At 58.3% G+C, this 13,760-nt stretch overlaps 1 protein-coding gene across 1 annotated transcript in view; it reads left to right on the plus strand.

Moving 5' to 3' along the window:
• The window catches only part of LOC112979363 (uncharacterized), a 97,398-nt gene that overhangs the window by 21,460 nt on the left and 62,178 nt on the right, over positions 1-13,760 (plus strand). Inside the window, exons 23-42 of the mRNA XM_064517176.1 lie at positions 246-844; positions 1,228-1,792; positions 1,953-2,152; positions 2,254-2,634; positions 3,040-3,326; positions 4,031-4,302; positions 5,136-5,285; positions 5,909-6,165; positions 6,268-6,352; positions 6,485-6,568; positions 6,682-6,923; positions 7,019-7,302; positions 7,412-7,689; positions 8,541-9,139; positions 9,523-10,087; positions 10,248-10,447; positions 10,549-10,929; positions 11,335-11,621; positions 12,326-12,597; positions 13,431-13,580. Coding sequence (XP_064373246.1) covers positions 246-844; positions 1,228-1,792; positions 1,953-2,152; positions 2,254-2,634; positions 3,040-3,326; positions 4,031-4,302; positions 5,136-5,285; positions 5,909-6,165; positions 6,268-6,352; positions 6,485-6,568; positions 6,682-6,923; positions 7,019-7,302; positions 7,412-7,689; positions 8,541-9,139; positions 9,523-10,087; positions 10,248-10,447; positions 10,549-10,929; positions 11,335-11,621; positions 12,326-12,597; positions 13,431-13,580 — 6,138 coding nt within the window. The remainder of the gene's footprint in view (positions 1-245; positions 845-1,227; positions 1,793-1,952; positions 2,153-2,253; positions 2,635-3,039; positions 3,327-4,030; positions 4,303-5,135; positions 5,286-5,908; positions 6,166-6,267; positions 6,353-6,484; positions 6,569-6,681; positions 6,924-7,018; positions 7,303-7,411; positions 7,690-8,540; positions 9,140-9,522; positions 10,088-10,247; positions 10,448-10,548; positions 10,930-11,334; positions 11,622-12,325; positions 12,598-13,430; positions 13,581-13,760) is intronic.

Genomic DNA, 13,760 nt, shown 5'->3' on the forward strand with positions numbered 1-13,760 from the left:
TGGTTCAGGGGCTGCATTTGTCCTTGGAAAGTGGGTTAGAAAGGAGGAAAAAATGCCATTTCTCTGTGCTGGCTGATGACTGTGGGAGGACCCTTTGTCAGTTGAATTCATATGCAGGAGGCATTATAAGGTGCCAGCTGGTGGGAATTAGTTGCCTAAATATGCAGTTAGTGCTTGCTGACATTAGGGGGACTCTGTGTGGAGGAATCCTGATGATTTCCATGGTATTCCATTTCTCTCCACAGCCATCAAGTGTTCTGCCAACAGCCACTACGAGCCATGTGCTGCAGCCTGTCCTGCTACGTGTTTTGACCCTATGGCTCCTGTTAGTTGCAGCCTGCCATGCGTGGAGGGATGTGTGTGCGACAGCGGGTACCTGCTCTACAATGACCGATGCGTGCCCAGCCAGCAGTGCGGGTGCTGGCACAACGGGCAGCACTACCCCGTGGGCTCAGAGTTCTGGACGGACAACACCTGCTCCTCGAAGTGCACGTGTCCAGGGCGGGGGAGCAAAGTCCAGTGCTCCAGTGCCTCCTGCCCGGCAGGCCAGTACTGTGGGGTGCAGAACGGGAAACCCGGCTGCTTCCTGTCCTCTTACGGCATCTGCTACGTGCATGGGGACCCTCACTACAACAGCTTTGACAACGTGTGGCACGACTTCATGGGGAACTGCAGCTACACCCTGGCCAAAGTGTGCTCCAATGCCACCTCCCTGCCCTACTTCAATATTGAGGCCAAGAACGAGCATCGTGGGAACCCCAGCGTGTCCTACGTGCGCGAAGTCCTGGTTGAGGTGTACGGAGAACGCATTGCAATTGTCAAGAACGAGCAGAGCCAAGTGCTGGTAGGGAGCTGGGCTGGCATGAGGGTGGTGTGGCTGCAAGATGGGGGTGGCTTTTCTTGGCGGGGTCTTGCCCAAACCGGACCCTTTTGTCTCAGGCCGGGGCGGGCTCCCCGTAAACCGCTGGGGCGCTGTCTCCACGGTGTTTCCGCTGTGGAAGGGCTGGAGGAGGAAGAGGGAAAGAGGGAATGTGGCCGGTGTCGAATACAGGCCCCCGCGCAGTGCTGAGAAGAGGCAGGGCTGGCCAAGCCTCAGGGGTGCCCGCGTGTGAGGGGAGCGAGGGCACCGGTGTGCTGTGCTGGGTTCTGGGGCCTGTTTTCCCCACGAGGGAGGCCTCAGGGAGGCTGCGTACAAGTCCGGGGCCCATTGGGGTGTGTCTGCCCTAGGTCAACGGGGTGCGCCAGACCCTGCCGGTGAGAGCAGCGGGAGGCGCCGTCACAGTGAGCAGGAGCGGCCGCTACATCAGCCTGGAGACAGACTTCAACCTGAAAGTGTCCTATGACACCGACCACTCGGTGGAGGTGAAGGTGCCCACGACCTACTTCAACCTGACCTGTGGCATGTGCGGGAACTTCAACAGCCGGGGAGAGGACGATTACATGATGCCCAACGGGCAGCAAGCCGCAGACTCCAACGCGCTGGGAGAGAGCTGGCAGGTCCCAGACAACGACCCCTCTTGCGGTGTCCCCGTGCCCCCCGCACCCTGCAGTGCAGAAGAGGAGAAGCTCTACCACTCGGACGGGTTCTGCGGCATGCTGACCTCCAGGCCCGGCTCTTTTGAGAACTGCCATGCTGTGATCAACCCCCAGAGCTACCTGGAGAGCTGCTTCTATGACCTTTGTGCCCTGAACGGTAGTCAGGAGGTCCTGTGCAGTGCTCTGGAAGCCTATGCTGACGCGTGCCAGGCAGCGGGTGTGACTCTTCTTCCCTGGAGGAATGCCACCTTCTGCCGTGAGTACCTACCTTGGACTTCCCAGAGGAAAACTTGCCACCTCCTGTGCGCCAACCTGTGGCCACAGCATTTCTCGCCAATTCTCTAGCCTTCCCTTTCCCAGAAAGTAGCCATTTCTTGAGGGCTTTTCTGGTCCTAATTGTCCCCATCGCCTTGCAGCCCTGCTGTGCCCTGCCAACAGCTACTATGACCCTTGCATGACCGGCTGTCCTGCCACCTGCCTCGACCAACAAGCCCCACAGAACTGCTCCAAGCCCTGCGTGGAGGGCTGTGCATGCACCTCTGGCTTCTTGGTCAGCGGAGACACCTGTGTGCCCGAGGCCCACTGTGGCTGCCTCTTTGAGGGCAACTACTACCGCGTGAGTGAAAGCCCTGCCCCAGCTTGCTCCCCTCCCAGGGCACTTGTTTTCCTCTGTTTCCCTGCCTGATGCGCTTGTGCTGTGTGTTTCCCTGCCTGCAGGAAGGCGAGCACTTTGTGAGCGAGAACTGCGCTCGCCAGTGCCGGTGTGAAGCCAACGGCCAGATGGTTTGCTCCGCGTTGTCCTGTGGTGAGGATGAGGTCTGCAAGATCCAGAATGGCCACAGGGGCTGTTACCCGGCCAGCACTGCTCTCTGCCACATCTACGGAGACCCGCATTACAGCACTTTCGATGGGAAGCTCCACCACTTCCAGGGCTCTTGCAACTACACAGTGGTGACGGGCTGCGGCAACTCCTCCGTTGGGTTCACGGTCACCACCCGCAATGAGCATCGGGGCAGCCAGAGCTGGACAGCTCTTAACTCTGTGGCGCTGTCTGTGGAAGGCCTCCACATCGTACTGCAGAAGAACAAGGCAGTCTACGTAAGCCCCTCATTTTTAGACCTGGGAACAGCCGTCTTCCAAAGTACCATTTCTCGGTTGCTTTCCCCACCCGGTTTCCTTTCAGGGAATCAGCTTGAATACTTGAGTCCCCAAGAAGTGCTCGATATTCCCTGAGCCTGCTGGCATGCTCGTGGAAGAGCGTGGTGGGTCTCTGAGTGGGGAGGATATGACTGCAAGCACAGCAGCAGATTTTCTGCTTGCTTGCCTGAGCTTTGTGTGCGCCGTATGTAGAGTAGCTGCTGTCCTCGTACGTCTGGGCAGGGTTTGCCGTGCCATCAGCGCTTCTGACTCCCTGGGCGCTGGCACCGTGGCAGGGAAGAGCACTGACTTTTGAGTGGAGGGCACCTCTTTATGTTTCTCTCTCCCTCTCTCTCCCGTATTCAGATCAATGGTGTTCTGGCCTCCCTGCCTGCCTCTCCTATCCCCAGCGTGACCGTTTCCCTGAGTGGCTCCTACGTGCAAGTTTCTACCAGGCTGGGCCTGCAGCTGCAGTTCAACGGGGACCACGAGCTCCTGGTGAGGGTGTCTGAGAAGCACAAGGGCAAGCTGTGTGGACTGTGTGGGACGTACACCGGGAGCCAGCAGGACGACTTCATGAGACCCGACGGGGTGATAGTGCCTGATTTCAATGACTTTGGAGCCAGCTGGATGGTGCCGGACAATGATTGGCCGTGAGTCCTTGTCCTGTAGCGTGGATGACGGATGAAGGGGAGCCTGGGAGCTGGCAGCTGTGGGTGGAACAAGGAGGGAGGGCTGGGAATGGCAGGGGCGAGCCCGCAGAGAGGAGGCCTTGTGGGAAGGCCTGCAAGATCAGGTAGAGGCTCCAGAGCAGCAGACCTGTGGCCCTTGTGTCTGCCCCGCTCTGCTTCATCCACCTCTGGGGTGTCCTGTGTGCAAACAGATCCCAGCTGTGTGGCTGTTCCCCTTTCCCCTGAGGGCTAGCTCACTAGAGCTGGTGTCAGGTCCCCACTGTGCGGTTGGGGTTCATGGTGCTTTCTCCCCGTAGGTGCTGTGCTCTGGGGTCCTTGGTGACCTCTGTTTGGGGCCCTGCATCCCACTCTGCACAGTCACCATTCCTGACCCCAGAGAGAGTGGTCGGGGGGGTGGGGGGGATGCTCTTCCTGAGCTGTTGTGATGCCAACCGTCTCAGCCCATTGTTTCGGTCTGCCTGATGCCACAGAGGAGAATGGTGACTGCGGGCTGTGGGCTGTGTTCCTAACCCTTGCAAATGAAATGGGGGGAGGGGGGAGGGGGCGGTTCTTGGCAAGGGATCTGGACTCCAAAGGCTGAGGCTTTGCATGGGGAAGAAGTCAGGAAATGGTGTGGCTGGGGCTCACAGGCTGCGTGACCTCAGAGGTATGCATCTGCTTTGTAGGTGTGACCCAGCCATCTTCCCGCCTGTGTCCTGCTCCCCCTCCCAGGAGGAGGCAGCTAACAAGCAGTGTGGAATCCTCGCAGAGCTTGGCGGCCCGTTCCAGCCATGCCATGCGGTTCTGCCGCCCAAATCGTACTTTGAGAGCTGTGTCTATGACCAGTGTGCCACTGGTGGCAGCACAGAGCAGCTGTGCAATGACCTGGAGGCCTACGCTACCGCCTGCACCCAGGCAGGAGTCACTCTGGGAGACTGGAGCGCTGGCACTGTCTGTGGTAAATGTCCCGTTTGTGTTTGTTTTCAAGAGCGAGCGGTAAGAGTGTCCCTGCACATACTCTGTGGATGTGAGTAGCTGTAGTCCCTTGGCTCCAGGGCAGTCAAGCCTAAGGGTTAAGATCCAGGAGCCCCACCATGTTGCAGCAGCTCTGATGGGTTGACACAACCCTTTCCGGCCTGGCAGTCCGCAAAGGCCTTACCTCTGTTCCCCGCCGCGTCCTGCCCAAAGCGTTCTGCGCAGCGCTGCCTGTCTGTGGCTCTGGAGCGGCCTGTCCGGGGTGTGCTGTCAGCAGCTTCTTGAGCATTGGGAAGGCAGGCCATTGCCTGACTGTTGCTGGCTGGGATGGAAACGCGCTGCCAGGCAAGAGTGGTCAAGGCCGTACTGCCTACTGTCCCTCCTCTGTACATGAAGTGCAGCTGACGAGGGGCCGTCAGAAAAGTCCTAGAGTTGTAGTGAGTCACTGGTAACATCCTGACCATGGCTGAGGCTCTACCTTCTGTAAGGCTTAGCGAGGTACCACCCAGGACCAGCGGGGTGGAGAGAGGAAGGGAGAACCAGACGCGGGAGGGGGAGAAGGGAGGCAATCTTGATTAGTGAACGCCTTGGGACACTCAGAATGAAGCTGCTAATCTGGGAACGACCTTGCTTCCCAGCCTGTCTGTCTGCAGTTTTCCCTCTGCTATGCTGGCGCACCCCATGCTTCCAGTTAGCTGGCCATCCTCTCCTGGCCGTGAGCATGCCAGGGATGTGGGTGGCCCTGCCAGGGCACAGGGAGAAGGTGGCCCCGCCCTCACTGTAGAAATTCTGCTTTTCTTTCTGTACCATATCCAGCTTCCCTTGCAGCCTGCAATTTCTCCTGCACTTTTGACGTTGACTTCTGTGAGTGGGAACAGGCGAACTACAGCAGCATTGACTGGATAAGGCACAAGGGGCCAACACCCTCGCCAGATACCGGCCCTTCCTATGACCACACAACAGGAGGTAAGAAGAGCAGCTGGTACGTGGTAGTCCTTCAGGCAGAGGGGTATCCCTGGGGAGAGGGCGAGGAGCCTTTTCTGGCAGGAAATACAGGCCACGTACTTCCTGGGCTTGATCCGGAGCTGCTTGTGGCAGCCTTCCCCAGGGCCAGGCCCTTGCTTTGGGAAGCCTTGCAGCCCTAGGAATCAGTCTGCGGTACCGCCAGGGCAGGCAAGGATCTACTGTGCGAGGGGGAGAGTAATGCAAAGCTTGATGGCCAGACTCTCTCAGGGCAGGAGGAATGGGTGTCTGTCAGGAGACGCTGGCTTCTCTAGAAACCAACAGTGAAGGGGTCCGAAAGCTGCCGAGTCACGCTAGGATTGTGGCGATGCTTTGGAGAGACGGAAGCGATGCTGTTTCCCAGCCGAAACCGTCCATCTGGCATTGCCCACAGAGAGCATGGTCCATAGGCAGACTCAAGGCTGGGTGTTTGTGGCTAGAGAAGGATGTGACATCTGTTTGCTCTCCCCACCCTCGCCTGCCTTGAGCTGCAGCAGGGAGTGCTGCCGAGCCAGTGCTTGGGTTGTTCCCGAGTGCTTTGTCCAGGTTTGATGGTGCATGTCAGTGTGGCTTGCGCTTTGTTTCAGACGGCTACTACATCTACCTGCAAGGCAGCAATGCCCTCCCTGGTTCTGTGGCTCATCTGGTCAGTCCGGTGTGCAGTTCAGAAGGACCGCACTGCTTCCGCTTCTGGTATCACATGTATGGAGTGGCTGAAACAATGGCCTTGCGGGTGTACGTGGTTAAGAACAAAGAGCTAGTGATGATCTGGAGCAGTGTTGGGAACCATGGGGACAGATGGAACTTGGGAGAGGTCACGGTGCACAGCACGGGAAACATGCAGGTAGGGCAGGGGCTCCGACCACCCTCTGAGGTGGACCGTGCTTTGAAATGGCGCTTCATGTGTACGGCTGGAGCTAATGCTGGAAACCAACCCTTTCCCTAGATTGTCCTGGAAGGAGAATGGGGTGAAGATTTCCGGAGCGATGTAGCATTGGATGATCTGTCCATCGAGAAGGGATACTGCCCAGGTTTGTTTCCTGCATGGGGAAGGGTGGCTTGAGGGAAAGTGATTGCTTGTTGAGGCAGTCTGTTTAGTTTCTGCCCTGAAAAGGAGCTTGTGAGGGAGGAGTGCGTTTGCACGTGCGTTGTCTCTCTCCTAGGCAATGTGACTACGCCATCACCAAGCCCCAGCACCGCCCCATCTTCGACAGGGAATCCGACACCAACGCCCCTGCCAGGCTCAGGTGAGTAGAGTAGAGCAGTCATGGGGCTGCAGTGCCTTGTGCAGGGTGGGCAGGGGCGAAGAGGCGGCAGGAGCTGTTTGATGGAACGCTTCCCCTGGCCTTCCTTCTGTCAGGGACCTGTGTGGTGGAAGGAGACCCTCACTACCACACGTTCGACAAGCAAATACACCACTTCATGGGCACCTGCACCTACACCCTCTCCAAGCTGTGCGAGAGCAACAGCTCACTGCCCTACTTCAACGTGGAAGCAGCCAACGAGCACAGGGGAAGCAACACTCGCGTGTCCTACGTCCAGTACGTGGACGTTGATGTGTCTGGCCAGCGGATACGGCTGGGGAAGGGCGGAGTGGTGACGGTAAGCCCAAAGGGGAGCGACGGTGGGGCAGTGCGAGGGGAGAGAGGCGTGCCGAATGGGTTGCAGCAACCCTGCCTTGTCTTCTGTCCTTCCAGGTCAACGGAGTGGAAGAGGTCGTGCCCTGCACCCCATCAGCAGGCGTGCGGGTCTCGTCCAGTGGGTTCTACACCGTGGTCTCAACAGACTTTGGCTTGAGAGTGAAGTTTGATGGGGAGCATCGGGTGGAGGTGACGCTTCCGAGCACCTTTGGGCAGAAGGTCTGTGGCATGTGTGGGAACTACAACGGGGTGGCAGCAGATGACTTCCTGAACCCAGAGGGAGTGCTGGAGCCAGACTCCACCAGCCTGGGCAACAGCTGGCAGGTGTCCAACGATAGCAGGTGCGTGGCCCCCGGCAGGTCTGGGAATGTGTCAGGCGTGGTGGGGAGGGTGAGACACTAGGAGAAGCCCACAGATAACCCAGGGGCCCTTCTCCCTCCCTTCCCACAGCTGCTCACCCGGACCAATCCCCAGCCCGGCCTGCAACGATACGGACAAGCAAGTCATTGCCAGCAGCCGCTTCTGCGGACTCCTCACTGACACCAGTGGCCTGTTTGAGTTGTGCCATGCTGTCCTGAGCCCCAGCGGTTACTTCGACACCTGCCTTTACGACCTGTGTGAGCTGGGGCTGGATCGCGAGGCCCTGTGCAACAGTTTGCAGTCCTACGCGGACGCCTGCCAGTCGCTTGGTGTGAAGATCCCCGCGTGGAGGAACGCAACATTCTGCCGTAAGTCAGCAGAGAACACGAGATGGTTCCATGCTCCTAGGAAAGCCCAACTTGAGAATGGAACGTTGGGATAAGGAATAGTAACCATTTTTGTTACATGATGTTGGCATATAGGGTTAAGTGTTAGTAGCAGGGGCCCCTTTTCTGTTTCACTGGATCAGGGATGATTCAGTGATCCTTCCCCTCTACTCTGCACTGGTGAGGCCACATCTGGAGTACGGTGTCCCGCTTTGGCTCCGCAGGAGAAGAGACACGTGTAGCTAACGGAGTGTGTCCAGCGAAGTGCTACTAACATGATTAAGGGTCGAAAGCATCTCATATGAGAGAAGTCTGAGAGAGCTTGGTTTGTTCAGCTTGGAGAGGAGAAGTCTGAGGGAGGATCTTATCAATGCATGTAAATATCTGAAGGGGGAGCATAAAGAATACGGAGCCGGACTCTTTTCAGTGGTCCCAGTGACAGGACAAGAGGCAATGGGCACAAACCGAAACCCAGGAAGTTCCGTTTGAATCTGAGGAAAAGCTTTTTTACTCTGAGGGTGACTGAAAACTCGAACAGGTGGCCCAGAGAGGTTATGAAGCCTTCGTCCTAGGTGATATTCAAAAGCCATCAGGACGCGGTCCTGGGCAGCCGGCTTCAGATTGACTCTGCTTGCGCAAGGGGGTTGGACTAGACGATCTGTAAAGGTCCCTTCCAACCATTCTGTGATTCTGCTATTCAGTGTTCTCACAGGGCAAAGATTGCAAACCATATGAGAAAATTTGGGACCTTAATTTTGAGAGGATCAAAAGTGAGAAAAACATTACCCAGCGCACTATTCTTCGAGTAATGGCCATGCCTTTTCTCTTGGTAGCCATCAAGTGTCCTGCCAACAGCCACTATGAGCCATGCGCTGCAGCCTGCCCTGCTACCTGTGTTGACCCAACAGCACCCTACACCTGTGGCCAGCCGTGCGTGGAGGGATGTGTGTGTGACAGCGGGTACCTGCTCTACAATGACCGATGCGTGCCCAGCCAGCAGTGCGGGTGCTGGCACAATGGGCAGCACTACCCCGTGGGCTCAGAGTTCTGGACGGACAACACCTGCTCCTCGAAGTGCACGTGTCCAGGGCGGGGGAGCAAAGTCCAGTGCTCCAGTGCCTCCTGCCCGGCAGGCCAGTACTGTGGGGTGCAGAACGGGAAACCCGGCTGCTTCCCGTCCTCTTACGGCATCTGCTACGTGCATGGGGACCCTCACTACAACAGCTTTGACAACGTGTGGCACGACTTCATGGGGAACTGCAGCTACACCCTGGCCAAAGTGTGCTCCAATGCCACCTCCCTGCCCTACTTCAATATTGAGGCCAAGAACGAGCATCGTGGGAACCCCAGCGTGTCCTACGTGCGCGAAGTCCTGGTTGAGGTGTACGGAGAACGCATTGCAATTGTCAAGAACGAGCAGAGCCAAGTGCTGGTAGGGAGCTGGGCTGGCATGAGGGTGGTGTGGCTGCAAGATGGGGGTGGCTTTTCTTGGCGGGGTCTTGCCCAAACCGGACCCTTTTGTCTCAGGCCGGGGCGGGCTCCCCGTAAACCGCTGGGGCGCTGTCTCCACGGTGTTTCCGCTGTGGAAGGGCTGGAGGAGGAAGAGGGAAAGAGGGAATGTGGCCGGTGTCGAATACAGGCCCCCGCGCAGTGCTGAGAAGAGGCAGGGCTGGCCAAGCCTCAGGGGTGCCCGCGTGTGAGGGGAGCGAGGGCACCGGTGTGCTGTGCTGGGTTCTGGGGCCTGTTTTCCCCACGAGGGAGGCCTCAGGGAGGCTGCGTACAAGTCCAGGGCCCATTGGGGTGTGTCTGCCCTAGGTCAACGGGGTGCGCCAGACCCTGCCGGTGAGAGCAGCGGGAGGCGCCGTCACAGTGAGCAGGAGCGGCCGCTACATCAGCCTGGAGACAGACTTCAACCTGAAAGTGTCCTATGACACCGACCACTCGGTGGAGGTGAAGGTGCCCACGACCTACTTCAACCTGACCTGTGGCATGTGCGGGAACTTCAACAGCCGGGGAGAGGACGATTACATGATGCCCAACGGGCAGCAAGCCGCAGACTCCAACGCGCTGGGAGAGAGCTGGCAGGTCCCAGACGACGACCCCTCTTGCGGTGTCCCCGTGCCCCCCGCACCCTGCAGTGCAGAAGAGGAGAAGCTCTACCACTCGGACGGGTTCTGCGGCATGCTGACCTCCAGGCCCGGCTCTTTTGAGAACTGCCATGCTGTGATCAACCCCCAGAGCTACCTGGAGAGCTGCTTCTATGACCTTTGTGCCCTGAACGGTAGTCAGGAGGTCCTGTGCAGTGCTCTGGAAGCCTATGCTGACGCGTGCCAGGCAGCGGGTGTGACTCTTCTTCCCTGGAGGAATGCCACCTTCTGCCGTGAGTACCTACCTTGGACTTCCCAGAGGAAAACTTGCCACCTCCTGTGCGCCAACCTGTGGCCACAGCATTTCTCGCCAATTCTCTAGCCTTCCCTTTCCCAGAAAGTAGCCATTTCTTGAGGGCTTTTCTGGTCCTAATTGTCCCCATCGCCTTGCAGCCCTGCTGTGCCCTGCCAACAGCTACTATGACCCTTGCATGACCGGCTGTCCTGCCACCTGCCTCGACCAACAAGCCCCACAGAACTGCTCCAAGCCCTGCGTGGAGGGCTGTGCGTGCACCTCTGGCTTCTTGGTCAGCGGAGACACCTGTGTGCCCGAGGCCCACTGTGGCTGCCTCTTTGAGGGCAACTACTACCGCGTGAGTGAAAGCCCTGCCCCAGCTTGCTCCCCTCCCAGGGCACTTGTTTTCCTCTGTTTCCCTGCCTGATGCGCTTGTGCTGTGTGTTTCCCTGCCTGCAGGAAGGCGAGCACTTTGTGAGCGAGAACTGTGCTCGCCAGTGCCGGTGTGAAGCCAACGGCCAGATGGTTTGCTCCGCGTTGTCCTGTGGTGAGGATGAGGTCTGCAAGATCCAGAATGGCCGCAGGGGCTGTTACCCGGCCAGCACTGCTCTCTGCCACATCTACGGAGACCCGCATTACAGCACTTTCGATGGGAAGCTCCACCACTTCCAGGGCTCTTGCAACTACACAGTGGTGACGGGCTGCGGCAACTCCTCCGTTGGGTTCACGGTCACCACCCGCAATGAGCATCGGGGCAGCCAGAGCTGGACAGCTCTTAACTCTGTGGCGCTGTCTGTGGAAGGCCTCCACATCGTACTGCAGAAGAACAAGGCAGTCTACGTAAGCCCCTCATTTTTAGACCTGGGAACAGCCGTCTTCCAAAGTACCATTTCTCGGTTGCTTTCCCCACCCGGTTTCCTTTCAGGGAATCAGCTTGAATACTTGAGTCCCCAAGAAGTGCTCGATATTCCCTGAGCCTGCTGGCATGCTCGTGGAAGAGCGTGGTGGGTCTCTGAGTGGGGAGGATATGACTGCAAGCACAGCAGCAGATTTTCTGCTTGCTTGCCTGAGCTTTGTGTGCGCCGTATGTAGAGTAGCTGCTGTCCTCGTACGTCTGGGCAGGGTTTGCCGTGCCATCAGCGCTTCTGACTCCCTGGGCGCTGGCACCGTGGCAGGGAAGAGCACTGACTTTTGAGTGGAGGGCACCTCTTTATGTTTCTCTCTCCCTCTCTCTCCCGTATTCAGATCAATGGTGTTCTGGCCTCCCTGCCTGCCTCTCCTATCCCCAGCGTGACCGTTTCCCTGAGTGGCTCCTACGTGCAAGTTTCTACCAGGCTGGGCCTGCAGCTGCAGTTCAACGGGGACCACGAGCTCCTGGTGAGGGTGTCTGAGAAGCACAAGGGCAAGCTGTGTGGACTGTGTGGGACGTACACCGGGAGCCAGCAGGACGACTTCATGAGACCCGACGGGGTGATAGTGCCTGATTTCAATGACTTTGGAGCCAGCTGGATGGTGCCGGACAATGATTGGCCGTGAGTCCTTGTCCTGTAGCGTGGATGACGGATGAAGGGGAGCCTGGGAGCTGGCAGCTGTGGGTGGAACAAGGAGGGAGGGCTGGGAATGGCAGGGGCGAGCCCGCAGAGAGGAGGCCTTGTGGGAAGGCCTGCAAGATCAGGTAGAGGCTCCAGAGCAGCAGACCTGTGGCCCTTGTGTCTGCCCCGCTCTGCTTCATCCACCTCTGGGGTGTCCTGTGTGCAAACAGATCCCAGCTGTGTGGCTGTTCCCCTTTCCCCTGAGGGCTAGCTCACTAGAGCTGGTGTCAGGTCCCCACTGTGCGGTTGGGGTTCATGGTGCTTTCTCCCCGTAGGTGCTGTGCTCTGGGGTCCTTGGTGACCTCTGTTTGGGGCCCTGCATCCCACTCTGCACAGTCACCATTCCTGACCCCAGAGAGAGTGGTCGGGGGGGTGGGGGGGATGCTCTTCCTGAGCTGTTGTGATGCCAACCGTCTCAGCCCATTGTTTCGGTCTGCCTGATGCCACAGAGGAGAATGGTGACTGCGGGCTGTGGGCTGTGTTCCTAACCCTTGCAAATGAAATGGGGGGAGGGGGGAGGGGGTGGTTCTTGGCAAGGGATCTGGACTCCAAAGGCTGAGGCTTTGCATGGGGAAGAAGTCAGGAAATGGTGTGGCTGGGGCTCACAGGCTGCGTGACCTCAGAGGTATGCATCTGCTTTGTAGGTGTGACCCAGCCATCTTCCCGCCTGTGTCCTGCTCCCCCTCCCAGGAGGAGGCAGCTAACAAGCAGTGTGGAATCCTCGCAGAGCTTGGCGGCCCGTTCCAGCCATGCCATGCGGTTCTGCCGCCCAAATCGTACTTTGAGAGCTGTGTCTATGACCAGTGTGCCACTGGTGGCAGCACAGAGCAGCTGTGCAATGACCTGGAGGCCTACGCTACCGCCTGCACCCAGGCAGGAGTCACTCTGGGAGACTGGAGCGCTGGCACTGTCTGTGGTAAATGTCCCGTTTGTGTTTGTTTTCAAGAGCGAGCGGTAAGAGTGTCCCTGCACATACTCTGTGGATGTGAGTAGCTGTAGTCCCTTGGCTCCAGGGCAGTCAAGCCTAAGGGTTAAGATCCAGGAGCCCCACCATGTTGCAGCAGCTCTGATGGGTTGACACAACCCTTTCCGGCCTGGCAGTCCGCAAAGGCCTTACCTCTGTTCCCCGCCGCGTCCTGCCCAAAGCGTTCTGCGCAGCGCTGCCTGTCTGTGGCTCTGGAGCGGCCTGTCCAGGGTGTGCTGTCAGCAGCTTCTTGAGCATTGGGAAGGCAGGCCATTGCCTGACTGTTGCTGGCTGGGATGGAAACGCGCTGCCAGGCAAGAGTGGTCAAGGCCGTACTGCCTACTGTCCCTCCTCTGTACATGAAGTGCAGCTGACGAGGGGCCGTCAGAAAAGTCCTAGAGTTGTAGTGAGTCACTGGTAACATCCTGACCATGGCTGAGGCTCTACCTTCTGTAAGGCTTAGCGAGGTACCACCCAGGACCAGCGGGGTGGAGAGAGGAAGGGAGAACCAGACGCGGGAGGGGGAGAAGGGAGGCAATCTTGATTAGTGAACGCCTTGGGACACTCAGAATGAAGCTGCTAATCTGGGAACGACCTTGCTTCCCAGCCTGTCTGTCTGCAGTTTTCCCTCTGCTATGCTGGCGCACCCCATGCTTCCAGTTAGCTGGCCATCCTCTCCTGGCCGTGAGCATGCCAGGGATGTGGGTGGCCCTGCCAGGGCACAGGGAGAAGGTGGCCCCGCCCTCACTGTAGAAATTCTGCTTTTCTTTCTGTACCATATCCAGCTTCCCTTGCAGCCTGCAATTTCTCCTGCACTTTTGACGTTGACTTCTGTGAGTGGGAACAGGCGAACTACAGCAGCATTGACTGGATAAGGCACAAGGGGCCAACACCCTCGCCAGATACCGGCCCTTCCTATGACCACACAACAGGAGGTAAGAAGAGCAGCTGGTACGTGGTAGTCCTTCAGGCAGAGGGGTATCCCTGGGGAGAGGGCGAGGAGCCTTTTCTGGCAGGAAATACAGGCCACGTACTTCCTGGGCTTGATCCGGAGCTGCTTGTGGCAGCCTTCCCCAGGGCCAGGCCCTTGCTTTGGGAAGCCTTGCAGCCCTAGG

Source organism: Dromaius novaehollandiae, chromosome 9 (assembly GCF_036370855.1).
Source record: "Dromaius novaehollandiae isolate bDroNov1 chromosome 9, bDroNov1.hap1, whole genome shotgun sequence".
NCBI classification, from domain to species: Eukaryota; Metazoa; Chordata; class Aves; order Casuariiformes; family Dromaiidae; genus Dromaius; species Dromaius novaehollandiae.